Raw genomic sequence first — 15,559 nt, 5'->3', positions numbered from 1 at the left:
CTCAGTAGTTGTGGCGCACGGGCTTAGTTGCTCCTCGGCATGTGGGATCTCCCCGGACTGGGGCACGAACCCGCATCCCCCGCATCGGCAGGCGGACCCTCAACCACTGCGCCACCAGGGAAGCCCCTGAATCATTTGTTTTAAATACAATTTCACTAAGTTAATTTTAAGGAAATTTTCTTACTGTTGATATAAAATATTCCCTTAGTGTCTGTAGGTTACTTTTTTTTTTTTTTTTTTTTTTTTGGTGATACGCGGGCCTCTCACTGTTGTGGCCTCTCCCATTGCGGAGCACAGGCTCCGGACTCGCAGGCTCAGCGGCCATGGCTCACGGGCCTAGCCGCTCCGCGGCATGTGGGATCTTCCCGGACTGGGGCACGAACCCGTGTCCCCTGCATCGGCAGGCGGACTTGCAACCACTGCACCACCAGGGAAGCCCTGTAGGTTACTTTTAATGATACTATATTTTAAAAGAGCCTGCTTCTATTAGTCCATTAAAATTTAAAGTTTAAAATGTCTCATACTTGAGTACTTAAATTTATTTTACTGAGTTAAAACAAAAAGATACTTCACTTTAATATTACTGGTGAGCACTGTAGTGGAGAAAGCTCTATAGATAGTAAATTAGGGAAATTATATTTAAATAGCACATTTGGGTTATTTCTTTGTGTATTGTTTAGGGAATTCTTTGGGAACATTGTATGTTCCTACACATATGTAGAAAGAAGAAAAGTTCTGTCTTCTGATAGAAAAAAAAAATTGTTTGCTTAGGATTAGACCCACTATTAGTGCTTTGGGTGGTAGTCCAATTATTATATACTTTAACGCCTCACCTATCCAATAAGCTGGATATTCATTTTTTAAAAAATCGAATCCCTATCACACTTCTTACATTAAAATTAATTCTAAGTAGATTAGATTTGATGTCAAAAATGAAAACTATTAAAAATACTAAAAGATAAGAAAATGAGGGTAGAATTTTTATAATCATGAAGTGGGTAGGAAACCATAGAGAAAGGAACAGTAGGTTTCATATAAAAATGTAAAACTTCAGTATGCCATAAAATCATAGCAAAGTTACAAGATCCCATTAATGATGCTACAGCTACTCCCAGATCCTAATGTAGATGAGTGATATATATCTGTGGGACTGTGATTCAGTTATGCCAAGATTCCTTTAACCTGTCTTAATAGGATCTACCCATATGACAACCGCTTGGGGTTTGTTCATTTGCTTTGTTTTATTATTTGCTCCAGAGACAAAAACCATTGACACTAATTAAAAATGAAAATAATCTTTTTGACTCTCTCAGGATCACAGTAGCATGATCTACCAAAGCTCCTATCCTGGTGCCCTTTTCTCTGCCACTTTGTGGAAATTTATTCTGCCTCACCTGGTTTCCTGCTCACATCCACTCTGCCGGAATGATCTTTACATGAGTAAATCACCCTCTTTGTAAAATCCTTTGTTGGCATCCCTTGGTTCTTAGAATAAGATAACCCTTTATTATGACCTATATAATCTGGCTCCTTCCCAACGTGTTAGCTTTATGTCACACTTTGCTCTCAGCACTTCTGCCGCACTGACCTTTCAGGACCTCACCTTTCCTGGGCTTTCTCCTCTGCAGCCTGTGCACTGTCTGCTCCTGTTCCATGTAGTGCTCTTCTCATCCCACTTCACTCAATTAACATCAGTCTGTGTGTGTCTCAGCTTAAGCATGACTTTCTCAAGAGGCTTGAACTGTTCAAATCCAATTATTAAAGGCTGTCCTAGCTTGTTCTTCTCCTTTGCAGACCACATTTGCAGTTTTATGTTTATTTCTGTGATTATTTCTGTTTTCCCCAGTAGACTGTAAGCTCCAGAAGGGCAAAGATCCTTTCCAGTTTTATCCATTTTTATATCCCCACAATCCCTGATAAATCGTAGATAACAACAGTAAATACATGTAGGTCGGAAGGAATGACTAACATCCCTTCTAGAAATAAGGTTTCTTGACCTGTGATTAATCTCCCCTGGAAGTTAAATGAAAAGAGAAAACTAAAAGTAAATTATACAGGTCAGATCCCTGTTTGCTTAGTATATAACTATGTGTGTAATTCATTTATGAAGTGATCCTCAGCTTTTCTGTTTAATGTTTAGAACCAGATCTCTAGTGATATAACCAGTAAGTAGTAATGAACTTCAACAAAGAGTGGGAAAGAGAGAAAATGGTAGGAGGACCTTTTCTGCTGCTAGTAATGTATTTTTAAACCTTTTATTATGGAAAATTTCAAATATATACAGAGGCAGACAGAATAATATAGTAATCTACATGTACCCTATCTACTTGCCCTCCCATTTTATTTTTGGAAAAGATCCCAGACATCATTTCTTGCATAAATACTTCACTATGTATTTCCAAAAGATAACACATTTTTGGGGGACTTCCCTGGTGGTGCAGTGGTTAAGACTCCGTGCTCCCAGTGCGAGGGACTTGGGTTCAATCTCTGGTCAGGGAACTAGATCCCACGTGCATGCCACAACTAAGGAGCCCGTGTGCTGCAACGAAGACCGGCACAACCAAATACATTTTTTAAAAAAAGAATACTTTTTTTTAATTGAAGTATGGTTGGTTTACAGTATTGTTAGTTCCAGTTGTACAGCAAAATGATTCAGTTATACATATATTTTTTTCCAATTCTTTTCCCTTATAGGTTATTACAAGATATTGAATATAGTTCCCTGTGCTATACAGTAAATTCTTGTTGTTTATCTAATTTATATATATGGAGGTGTGTATCTGTTAATCCCATACTCCTGTTTCATCCCTCCCTCCCTTTCCCCTTTGGTAACCATAAGTTTGTTTTCTGTGTCTAAGATTACTTTTTTTAAAATTGAAGTATAGCTGATTTACATTATTATGTTAGTTTCAACTGTACAGCAAAGTGATTCAGTAATTTTTTTTTCAGATTATTTGTATCTGTTAATCCCATACCATTAATATGTCCTTTTCTCCTTCCCCTGTGATAACCATAAGTTTGTTTTCTGTGTCTATGAGTCTGTTTCTGTTTTGTATATAGATTCATTTGTATTATTTTTTAGATTCCCCCATATAAATGATATCATATAATATTTGTCTTTCTCTGACTCGCCTCACTTAGTATGATATTCTCTAGGTCCATCCGTGTTGCTGCAGGTGGCAGTCTTTCATTCTTTTTTGTGGCTGAATAAAATTCCATTGTAGCTCCTTAAACTGATCATCTGTTGATGGGCACTTGGGTCGTTTCCGTGTCTTGGCTGTTGTAAATAGTGCTGCTGTGAACATTGGGGTGCATGTATCTTTTTGAATTAGAGTTTTCCTCTTTTCTGGATTTATGCCCAGGAGTGAGATTGCTGGATCATATGGCAGCTCTATTTTTAGCTTTTTAAGGAACCTCCGTACTGTTTTTCACAGTGGCCGTACCATTAACATTCCCACTAACAGTGTAGGAGGGCTCCCTTTTCTCCACATTCTTTCCATACTTTTTAATGATGGCCATTCTGACCGCTGTGAGGTAATACCTCATTGTGGTTTTGATTTGCATTTCTCTAATAATTTGTGATGTTGAGCATCTTTTCATGTGCTTGTTGGTCATCTGTATGTCTTCTTCAGAGGAATGTCTGTTTAGGTCTTCTGTCCATCTTTTGATTGGGTTGTCTGTTTTTTTGATAATAAGTTGTATGAGCTGTTTGTACATTTTGGATTAAGTTGTATAAGCTGTTTGTACATTTTGGATATTAACCCTTTGTCAGTCGCATCATTTGTGCATATATTTTCTCCCAGTCCATAGGTTGTCTTTGTTTTGTTGATGGGTTTTTTGTTTTTTGGTTTTTCTTTGCTGTGTGAAAGCTTTTAAGTTTGATTAGGTCCCATTTGGTTATTTTTGCTTTTATTTCTTTTGCCTTGGGAGACTGATCTAAGAAAATATTGCTATAATTTATGTCTGAGAATGTTTGCCTTTGTCTTCTTCTAGGAGTTTTATGGTGTCATGTCTTATATTTAGGTCTTTAAACCAGTTTGAGTTTATGGTGTGATGGAGTGTTCTAACTTCTTTGATTTACATGTAGCTGTCCAGCTTTCTGAACACCACTTGATGAAGAGACTGTCTTTTTGCCATTGTGTATTCTTGCCTCCTTTGTCGAAGATTAATTGACCTTAGGTGTGTGGGTTTATTTCTGGGCTCTTTATTTTGTTCTGTTGGTCTATATGTCTGTTTTTGTGCAAACACCATACTGTTTTGATTACTGTAGCTTTGTAGTATTGTCTGAAGTCCCAAAGCAATCTACAAGATTTAATGCAATTCCTATCAAAATGCCCATGACATTTTTCACAGAACTAGAACAAATAATACTAAAATTTATATGGAACCACAAAAGACCCAGAATTGCTAAAGCAATCCTGGGGAAAAAGGACAAAGAACAGTTTTTTAAAATACATAACTATAGTGCCATTATTACACTGCCAAAGAAACTAACAGTAATTCCTTAATAGCATCAGATATCTAGTCAGTATTCAAATTTGCAATTGTTTCATGAATGTCAGAATTTTTCAGTTTATTTGACTTGAGCCAGATAACGTTCATGCACAGAGATTGGTTAATATGTCTTTGAAGCCTCTTTTAATCTATAGGTTTACTCTTCGTCTCTCCGTTTTTTGCTATATGTTTGTTGACTTACCAAAGTTATTTGTTTTCTAGTGTTTTCCATAGTCTGGATTTTGCTGATAACATCTCCATGGTGAGGTTTGACATGATCCTCTATCTTCTGTATTTCCTATAAATTGGTATTTAGATCTAGAGATGTGATCAGATTTGGTTTCAAGGCCCCCCCCTTTTTTTGTTGGACAAGACTTTTTCATAGATGGCATTGTGGTCTTCCATCAGGAAGTACAAAATGTCTGGTTGTCTCTATTTTGTGGTATTAACAGCCATTGATACTTAATGCCTAGCTCCATTAATTCATTAGGGGTTACAAAATGAGCTGTAGTATTTCTATAAAGAGAAACTTCTCCATATCTCTGTTTGACTACTTCCAGATACAGTTTGTATGAAAAAAGGCAAGGCAAGGGGAGTGGTTGCTTCTTCTCCCTCTTATGTCAAGTTTCATAGTGAGTTGGAGACTGTTGCTACCTTTATGGTGAACCCTTTTGAGTCATTTTGTAAAGTGAGCAAGCAGAGGATAGAAGAGGGGTTCCAACCCAGCAAGTGTAATTGAAATTGACTGTATCCCAGCTGTGCTAATTTAACTGCCAGGCATAGTCCTTCTAGGGTCCCTCTGCAAACATTTGAGTGCCTGTAATGGCATTGGATATTTAAGGGTGAATAAAGGGGAATCAGAAGATAGATGCTTGATTCTAATATGTAGTGAAAAGAAATTGTATTTACTTGGAGGGGTCCCCTCCAGACAATTCATCTTATCCCCACCTCTCTGCTCCTTAGCCCATTTTTCACTCTGCTGTTAACTTTCTCCCCCAGCCCTTTTACCTGAAAGATAATATAAAACTCATCACTGTTCAGAATCTGTTTACTAAGGATCTGCATTATGCCAAGGCTTTTCTCAACCCTCGGGTGTGGTGGTAGGCTAGGTAGATGCTACCTTGTCCTCAAGAAACGTATCATCTAGAAGTAAGACAGATGAGCATTTTCCACAAAGTGTGTTAAGTACTATGAAAGGGCAAGTACGTAGTGCTACAGCATTTAACCTAGTGTTAGGGTGATTTTCATCCTAGAGGAAGTTACAAATTAATTTATTCTGACACCTTAAGAATGATTAGGTAAATTAGATACAGTAATCTAGGTGAAAGATGATGGTGGCCTGGGGGTTAGGGAAGAATTGATAGATGTGAGAGAGTCATTTAGTCAGCAAATATCTGAGTATCTGAGAGGATTTAGAAACTATAATCCATAAGGGTTAGTGTTGGATGCGAGGGCTGAGGAGGAAGGAGAAGTCAGGAATGACTTCGAGGTTTTTGTCATAGGCAGCTACAAGGATGGTGATGCATTTCAGTGCTAACACTAGATGAGGAACAAGTTTGTGAGGGAAAATAATCTAGTTTCAAAAATGTTAAGTTTCAAGATGTTCAGTCTGAGACAATGAAGCAGAAATGTCAAGTAGGCTATTAGGTAGTGGGTTTGGAATCAAAGGGAAGGGTGAAAAATGTGATAATTAAAGGTATGGGAGATTTTTATATCCCCTGTGATTATAGAACGAGAAGATGAAGACCTGGGCTAAAAAATCCCAAAGCAAGGGAATAACTTTGTTGTTCCAAAAGAGGAAATAGTTAACAATATCCACCATTGACTGTAAGGACTTGAAAATTTTCCTTTATGTTTCACCAAAAAAAGAACTTCAGTGCTGATCTTGGCAAGAGCCGTTTCGTTGGCTTTCTTCTCTACCATGTGATATTGGAGTGAGTTGAGGTTTAAATTGGAAGGTTAAAAAGTAGAAGAGAGTAATTTTAGCTAACTCAAAAAGCCTGAGTGTGAACTGCCCAAGAGAGAAAAGGCCATTAACTGACACAGAGTAGAGATTTGAGAGAAAATTGAGAGATTATTTTTCTTTTTATAAAATAGAAGAGATAAGCATATTTGAATGGTAATGGGAAGGAGCCAGTAGAGAAAAAGATTGAAGGTCCAAAAGAGCAAAGAGAAATGGGGAGGGAAAGGATCCAGAGCACACATGAAGGGATGGGGCTTAGGTAGCAGAAGGGGTGCCTCTGAAGCAATAGCAGGAGAAGATGGGTGTGGAGGCAGGTAATTTTGTCAGTTTTGTCTGATGGCTTCTATTTCTCTGTAAATTAGAAGGTAAAATTATTTGTGGTAAAGGAGACATATCCAAAGTAGCCGCTGTGAGCAAAGAAGGGAGAGCTGACTAGGGAAACACAAGGATTACAGATGGAGGACTAAGGGCCCAGGTGTATTGGTGACCATAAATGTTATATGGGCAGCACCCTGGAGAATTGTGTGATATTCTCACATGCTCAAATTTCTCAAATACTGCTTAGCAGTCCATATTAGGGTGTAGAGAAAACAGACAGTTGGATTCATCTACAATTGCAGTGTTTCCAGGCAGGTGGGATGGAATAGCCATGGGGCAAAGATATTGAAAACTGACAAGAGAATTACGGAAGTGATGGACCACGAAAAAATTCAAGGTGGAGTATGTAGAGACATTCATGCTCTGGACATTCCAGTCATTTTAAAGACACTTTCTTGGGGAAGGTTAAAGGAGATTGCCAGAAGAATAGGTTTTCAGAGTTACCACAAGATAACTAAATGCATTATTCAGAGATGGTACATTTTAGGGTGATGGAAATGGTCTAGGATACAGCCATAGATGTCAGTGACTAAAATGGAGTAGAGGAGAAAAACGTCACTGAAGATACCAGAGAACTGAGAGACCACGGTTTTGAATGGGGCATAAGTTACCCAGAATGGTGGCAGCAATTGAAGTAGAAGGAGGTCAGTGACCCTTGTGCCAAAGTTGTTTAATGATTGAAGACAGTGATTGGGTGGTTAGTAAGTGATAGCACTGGGGAAAGGGGAAAGTGATTATAACACAAGGAGATTTGGGGCTATTACCAGAAGGTGGAGAAATAATAGTTTCAAAGTGGTGTTGAAGAGTGAGGAAAACATAAGCTTATGCTACCTCCTGACGCCAAAGTACATGGGATCTAGGAGAGAGTGCTGCAGGGGGAGGTGGTGTCCAATAAGAGCTAAGTTTCAGTTAAGGCCAGGAATGAAAGGAGCATTATGTGAAAAGTTGAGGAGGTATGGGTATTTATGGAGCATGGAACCTAAATTTCACAAGGAAGTTTGGATAGGAAAGAAAATAGTAGGAAATAGTGTCTCACACGTTTTAAGGCTGACAGTTAGAAATGATATGTTTTTGGACTTATTATGTTTTTGGACAGTGAGCAAGGCTGATTTAATGGATGTAAAATATGGCTGATTTAATAGGTCTTGAGTTTGAGAGAGAGTTAATGACGCTCATTTCTTCAGAATTTAGTCATGAGTCGGGTGGGAAATACTTCTTAGGAAGGTACCATTTCTTGCAGGTTACCATTTCTCTGGTTCCTATTAAAGATGTCCGTGCAGGCCTAGCCATAATAAAAGGGCCCAGGAAAGATTCTCAGGGCTCGAGTTCTAGGCCTATAGGTAGTGTGGGTATGGGAATGTTCTCTTGGAATCTCCTTATAAGAAATGCATCTGGATTTCTAGCTAGAGAGTTTGGGAGAACAGAGCAGTGAGTGTCCCAAAATCAAGGAGCTGTGTAGGAAGGTACGGAGACTGAAGCTTAAAGATGATTTGGTATCTACACTGAAATGAATGTCTGGAACATGTTTTCGTGTGGACAGGGGTTTTCCCTTGTTTCATAGTTTAACCTCTTATTTCTCTTTTGTTTCAAACAATGTGTTAATTATCTATTGCTGCTTGACAATTTTAGCAAAATCAGCAAACATTTATTGTTGTTTCTGTAGGTCAGGAATCCTGGTGCAGCTTAGCTGAGTGCCTCCGGTTCAGGGTCTCTCACAGGCTGCAGTCACGGTGTTAGCTGGGGCTGCAGTCATTTCAAGACTTGACTTGGGGAAGATGTGCTTGTAAGCTCACTCATATGGCTGTTGGCAGGCCTCATGTCCTCAGGCTGTTGGCCGATGATATCATGTCCTTGCGACCAGGGTCTCTACAAAGGGCGTTTCACAACGTAGTATCTGGCCTCCCTCAGAGAGCACAAGAGAGGGTGCCCAGGATGGAAGCCACAGTCTTCGTAACCTTATCTTGGAAGTGACTTCTCATCACATCTGCAGCAGTCTAGAAGCCATTCACTAAATCTAGCCCACAGTCAAAGGCAGGGCGATTACATAAGGGTGAGAATACCAGGAAACAAGGATCGTTAGGGGTTGTGTTAGATCCTCACTACCAGAAACAGTAAAAATATTTAGATATCCTCAAAGACAGTATGTTTGGAACTTCCTTGGTGGTACAGTGGTTAAGAATCCACCTGCCAATGCAGGGGACACAGGTTTGAGCCCTGGTCCGCGAAGATCCCACATGCCGCGGATCAACTAAGCCTGCGCTCCACAACTACTGAGCCTGCGCTCTAGAGCCCGCGAGCCACAACAAAGACAAGCCACTGCAATGAGAAGCCTGTGCACCACAATGAAGAATAGCCCCCGCTTGCCACCACTAGAGAAAATCTGCACACAGCAATAAAGACCCAACACGGCCAAAAATAAATTAATTGATTAATTTTTTTTAAAAAAGACGGTATGTTTGCTTCAGGATAAGGAGTCATTCCCCTTCTACTGTAGAGCAAGAGAGGCCCCTTGCCTAAGTCTCCTTAAAAAGCCCCCTGACTATTCTCTTTACCTTGAGTCTTGGTCCCTCAACTCCATCTTCTTTATTGCAATCAGAATAAGCTCTTTATTTCCAAATCAATCAGTGAATCAGCTTCTGTCTGTCTCTCCCCTCTCTCTCTTTCTCTCTTTCTCTCTCTCTCTCTCTCTCACACACACACACACACACACACACACACACACACACACACACACACACACACACACACACACACTCGCACATACACACACGTTCTTTCTGACCTTTGCTTATGCTTCTGCCTCGTCTGGGCTGCCCTGTGGCTAACTCTCCTCCTTTTTATTATATAAACTCTTCCTCGTAGTTCAAAATCGGATAGCACTTTACTCTGTACTCCCGAGACTGAGTATATGCCATTCCTGTGTGTGCATGTGGCCTCTGTCAAAGCACTTACTACTGTACATTTACATGTTGAGCAACCTGTCTAGAGTCTGTGTGCGGTGAGGATGGAAATATCTTATTCACTTATATGCCTAGTGACTAGCACTGTACCAAGAAAGTAGCAAGAGGTCAGTAAATGTTTGTTGTTTGGTTGCATGTGAATTGAAATACCATTATAGAAGCACCCAGTAGCTAGTGGCAGTGGAAAGAGTTGCAGGATGTCTTTCTCTGCTGCCTGTTCTCCCGACCCTGAGGGGTACTAACCTGCTGCTCCAAACTGAGAAGTATCCCTAGAGGACTAACCAGCATAAAGCATCCAGACCCACAGAAGGAGTAGACACTAGAAAGGGTAGCCACTCTGAGACTCTGTTCTAGTATTCTTAATCTAACCCTAGATTTCCCTATGTGGGTGTGAATAAGTGGGTCTTCATGCTTTTATATGGGGAGACATAAGAAAGACCTCTCAAGTTGCAACTTCTTAAAATCAACTTTATTGAGGAAAGACTAACATACTCATTTTAAACATACAGTTAAATGAATTTCACATTTTCGGTTTTTTTCTGTAGTTATATTTACAAATGTAATTTTCTCTTAAAACTTTTTTTTTTTAAATAATAGCCATTCTGACAGGTGTGAAGTGATATCTGGTTTTGATTTGTATTTCTGTAATAACTGGTGACGTTGGGCGTCTTTTCATGTGCCTGTATGTCTTCTTTGGAGAAATGTCTGTTCAGGTCTTCAGGTCATTTTTTGATTGGGTTGTTTGTTTTTTTGATACTGAGTCATATGAGCTGTTTATATACTTTGGATATTAATCCCTTGTCGGTCACATCATTTGCAAATGTTTTCTCCCATTCTGTAGGTTGTCTTTTGTTTTGTCTGTGGTTTCCATTACCATGCAAAAGCTTTTAAGTTGAGTTGGGTTCCGTTTGTTTATTTTTGCTTTTATTTCCTTTGCCTTAGGAGACAGATCCAAAAAAATACTACTACAATTTATGTCAGAGAGTGTTCTGCCTATATTCTTTTCTAGCATGCTTTCCATATTTATCCCTTTACACAGACTCTTCCATCATTCTTCCAAAATCCAAGGCCTACCTTTAAGTATAACTTATTCAGTCTTTAGTAGTTCTTAAGCAAGTAGTTGTTTCTTTCTGTTTTCCCTCAGTGTTTTATGCATCCTTCTTACTAAGTGCTCATGATATCTCAGTGCAATTATTTGTTTTTTCATGCCTTTCTCCAACAGAGGTTTTAAGCAGTCTTTTTTCTACTCTGAGCTCTTGGAGAACTTGGTCTGTACGAAATTTACAGTTAGTTTTGTGGTAATTTAGAGCATTTTGTCACTCAGTGGAGCTTTCTACCAATCAATTTATATTTAACTGAATGTAGTTTCATGCCTTTTGATTTGTGAAAGAATATTACTCTTAGAATTTCTGCAGTGTTCGGTTACTTCCACATTGTACTTTAACTGTCTTTTGCAACAATCTTTTTTCCTTCAGTGTTTCTCTAAACTCTACTTAAGTTTATAGGTAAAAATATTCATTTTGAGCAGTTATAATGTTCACACTTTTAATGATATATTTAGCTGTTTACCCTAAAGACAGTTCATTTGGAGTACCTTAACATGAAGTTAGCTGTATTTATCTATAATCTAAATTATACTGTCTATAATTTGCTTAATTTCTAGGGTTCAACTGCACGAATAGATCATGAAACAGCCAGTGTTTTGAGTTCTAGCAGCACACATTCTGCTCCTCGAAGGCTGACAAGTCATCTGGGAACCAAGGTAATAGATTATAAGCACTGAGCACTCCCTGTGACTTCTGCCTCTGTGCCTTGCCTGCAGTGGCACACATCTCCACTTCCCACCCCCACTGAAAAATGACTGTCAGAGTCTTAGCCAGCCTTCAGAAATCTTCTTGGGCTTTCCTTCTTTACAAAACTTTTTCTGATTTCCAGAGTCCTCTCACCTCCCCATGCAATCTGGCTACCTCCTTTGAATCACTACAGTTGGAGCATAGGGACTGTTTTTTATCCTTTGCAGCATCTAGCACAGAATCTGCACATAATGAGTGTTTAATAAATACTTAGTGGATGGAAAAATTATTGAAATTGAATGTTATCCTATCCACTGCTGATACGTGAGTTTTCTTAGGGTCTCCTAGATGTTAGTAAATATTTTGGGGGACTTGAGAATAGTATGTTTGAAAAGAAAATAATTATTTTATTATTGTTAAAGCCAGAGGCTTTACTATTGTATGAACAAAGCTGAAATTCTAATATTACTAAGCAGTATATTTTCAGTTAAATCTAAATAATTCCACTAGTTGTTTTCACAGCATACTCTACATAGTCTTTCTTTACTTTAATAATATAATGGCTCTTAGGAAAAGCATTACTGAAATAACTAATGTCGATTTAAGAAATGAATTTTAGAGTATCAATGGTATTGTTAATATGAAACTTAATCATTTTAATAACTCACAATAGTTACTACTTGGGACCGCTAGGATGCCAGTAACTGCTGGGAGTTGTGTGTTTATTATCTCATCTTCTCGAAAACCCTTTGAGGTATTCTTGCCCCTCTTTTCAAAATGAGAATACTGAAGCCAAAAAAAGATTCAGACAGCTGTCGTGTAAATAAATTGGAATTCAACCCCAGATCTGTCCAACATCAACAAGTAGTTTTCACTATAAAGAAAATGTCTAATATTCAACAGTACTATTGCATGAAAACTGGCAGCTAGAATACCATTTCCTTTTGAAGTGATTTATGCATGATAACATTAAGACCTTACTACATTTTTGAATGCCAGTTACTGTGCTATACATGTGTTATTTTATTTAATCTTCACAAAGAAGACCCTATTAGGTAAATTTCTCCATTTTGCAACTGAGACAACTGGGCCTCAGAGAATTCAAATAACTTGGTCGTGTCACACAACTCACTTGTAAATGGTGGAGTCAGAATTTGAAAGACTGTTTATCCACAGTTCTGTACTGCCTTCCTAATAAAACTTTCATATCTAAGAGTAGTGTGTGTTTACACATTTAGAGTAGAGTTTCTCAGCCTCAGCATTATTGGCTGGGGATAATTCCTCATTACATTGTAGGATGTTTAGCAGCATCCCTGGTCTTTACTTACTAGATGCCTGAAGCTTTTCCTCCCGAATGTGACCACCAGAAATGTCTCCAAGACGTTGCCAAGAGTGTCTCAGGGTGGCTAAAATTGCCCCTGGTTAAGAACCACTAATTTACAGATATACATTTATGTAATAGCCTCTACTTTTATGCAATAGCTCTCACTTTAAAATGAGGTTGATCACAGTGCAGGAAAACTGGGTACTGTTTCCTGTTTCTAATCTGCTTCTAAGTAATTCTTAGAATTTATGGTCAGGGAGTAATTGATGCTTACCAGCTACTTTAAAAAAGAAAATGAATAAGAATCCTGGCTTTGTATCCCTGTATGATCAGAGCATTCTTCTTTTTATAACAAAATATTTTTACATGTGTAAGGTAGAAATCATAACTTTAACAATATTATACAGTAAGTCCCCTACATATGAACCTTTAAGTTGTGAACTTTCAAAGACGCAAATGTATTGTAAACCTATTACAGTATAGTACTAAATACCGATTGTGTTAGTTGGGTCCCTGGGCTAGCTTTGTTGGACTTATGAACAAATTGGACTTGTGAACGTGCTCTCAGAATGGAACTCGTTCATATGTAGGGGACCTACTGTAATTATAATCTGGTGAGGGTTAGCAATTGCTGAGAGCTAGTACTTAGTAAACAATAATTGCTGAAAAATATTTTCTCTTTATTGATTATGGTTGTAGATTTTAAAAATTAAAGTTTTTAAATTGTGTAAAGAATTTAGATAAACCGCATTTCTGACTCTGCGTGTGTGTTGGTGGGGGTGGGTGGGTGTGGTGCGGGGGGAGATGCGAGAGAGAGAGAGAGAGAGAGAGAGAGGTAAATCAGTTGATTGTCATTCATCATAATCAGTGGATTATCACCAGCTGATCCAGACAAACAGCAATTTAGGTTTATGCAAGAACCTACTTTCTCTTTTTCAACACTGTGTACTACCACTACTAATATTTACTCATAAACAAGTTGGTGATGATTATATTATATGGATTTTGAAATAACGCTCATTACTTCATCCTGGAAAGGGGTTTTTGTTTTTGTTTTTAATGAGTTACAATAAATATCCCATTCATCACTTCATTGGTGTTGGCTTTTGGATATTAAAGTCATAATTTTGTTTCTAAACTCATTTGGCCCACAGGTGGAAATGGTGTATTCATTGTTGTCAATGCTTGGTACTCATGATAAGGATGATATGTCGCGAACTTTGCTAGCTATGTCTAGCTCCCAGGACAGCTGTATATCCATGCGACAGTCTGGATGTCTTCCTCTCCTCATCCAGCTTTTACATGGCAATGACAAAGACTCTGTGTTGTTGGGAAATTCCCGGGGCAGTAAAGAGGCTCGGGCCAGGGCCAGTGCAGCACTCCACAACATCATTCACTCACAGCCTGATGACAAGAGAGGCAGGCGTGAAATCCGAGTCCTTCATCTTTTGGAACAGATACGAGCTTACTGTGAAACCTGTTGGGAGTGGCAGGAAGCCCATGAACAAGGCATGGACCAGGACAAAAATCCAAGTATGTTCCGTATGGTGCATGTTACAAAGCAAATGTAAAAATTTTTTTAATGAAAACTTTAAATTAGGATGGTGTCTTTATGAATAGGCCTGGGAAATTCATATTAGCCGTCTACACTGCTAGCATAATTTAAAGCTTAATTTCTCTATTTCTCTAGAAAAAATTAGCAAAGGAAAATGTTTTGTGTACTACAGTGCAACCACAGAAGAACAGAAAATCAAGACAATCATAGCATAGCAGATCTAGAAAGAACTTGAGCAATTATGTCCTCCATCTCTTGAGATTAAACTCAAGAAAGTGACTTTACATAAGTTCCTTTAGCTGTTAGTGACCAACCCGTAATCTCTTACATTTGCATATCACTCTACTCAGTGGATACAGAGCTGTTATATATGTTATTTGATCCTTACAACAACCTTGTGAAGTAGGAAGAGAAGATATCATCTCCATTTTACAGATGAAGAAACTGAGGCTCAGAGAGGCTAAAAGACTTGCCTGTGGCCTCACAGCTATTGGGTGGTGGAGCCAGGATCAGAGGTCAGATCTCCTGACTCTCAGCCCAGTGCTCTTCCTACTGCACCATCCTGCTTCAGGCCATGGGGCCCCAGTTGCTGGGGTGATCAGCCTCCCAGCTCTTTGCTCAGGGAGAAACCCTTGGCCACCAGCCCCTCTCCCTTAGGAGCAAGGAACATGGGAGTTGGGACCTTTGGGGACATAACTTACGTCATTCCTGTAGCAAGAACCAAAAGCAGTAAGTATATAAGGTAAGACCTTCCTTTCACCTGATAAGAACACACACATGCGCACACACACGTGACAAAGGACTATTGTATCAGTATCTTGATTTCGGGAGTAGGAGAAAGAGTGATGATGAGAACATGATCTATAAAGATTTAGCAGATTTTTTTTTAGGTAGGTATAAAAGTGAATTTATTTAAAATTTAAAAGTTTTCAAGAATAGAGTACAGCAGAAATGTTCTTTATATCTATTTGTCCTAGGGATGAGGAGAACTATAAGATGCTTTACTGGAAGAACATTGTCTTTCTGGATTGTTTTCTTTGTCCACAATTATATAATGACTCGCATTTTGTGCTCTTAATACCTATTCTCAGA

The 15,559-nt window shown here is 38.7% G+C and overlaps 1 protein-coding gene across 12 annotated transcripts in view; it reads left to right on the top strand.

Moving 5' to 3' along the window:
- Positions 1 to 15,559, top strand: part of APC (APC regulator of WNT signaling pathway) — a 150,857-nt gene that overhangs the window by 113,066 nt on the left and 22,232 nt on the right. For 7 of the 12 annotated variants that reach the window (XM_024123881.3, XM_024123865.3, XM_024123873.3 and 4 more), the window contains 2 exons: positions 11,459 to 11,557; positions 14,067 to 14,445. In XM_024123881.3, the coding sequence (XP_023979649.1) occupies positions 11,459 to 11,557; positions 14,067 to 14,445 (478 nt within the window). Of the gene's footprint in view, positions 1 to 11,458; positions 11,558 to 14,066; positions 14,446 to 15,192; positions 15,210 to 15,559 lie in introns of those variants that run through there. The other 5 variants (XM_024123904.3, XM_024123899.3, XM_055086709.1 and 2 more) reach the window with 2 other exon arrangements.

The sequence above is a fragment of the Physeter macrocephalus genome, chromosome 8 (genome assembly GCF_002837175.3).
Source record: "Physeter macrocephalus isolate SW-GA chromosome 8, ASM283717v5, whole genome shotgun sequence".
NCBI classification, from domain to species: domain Eukaryota; kingdom Metazoa; phylum Chordata; class Mammalia; order Artiodactyla; family Physeteridae; genus Physeter; species Physeter macrocephalus.
This window is presented reverse-complemented; position numbering and strand designations above follow the sequence as displayed.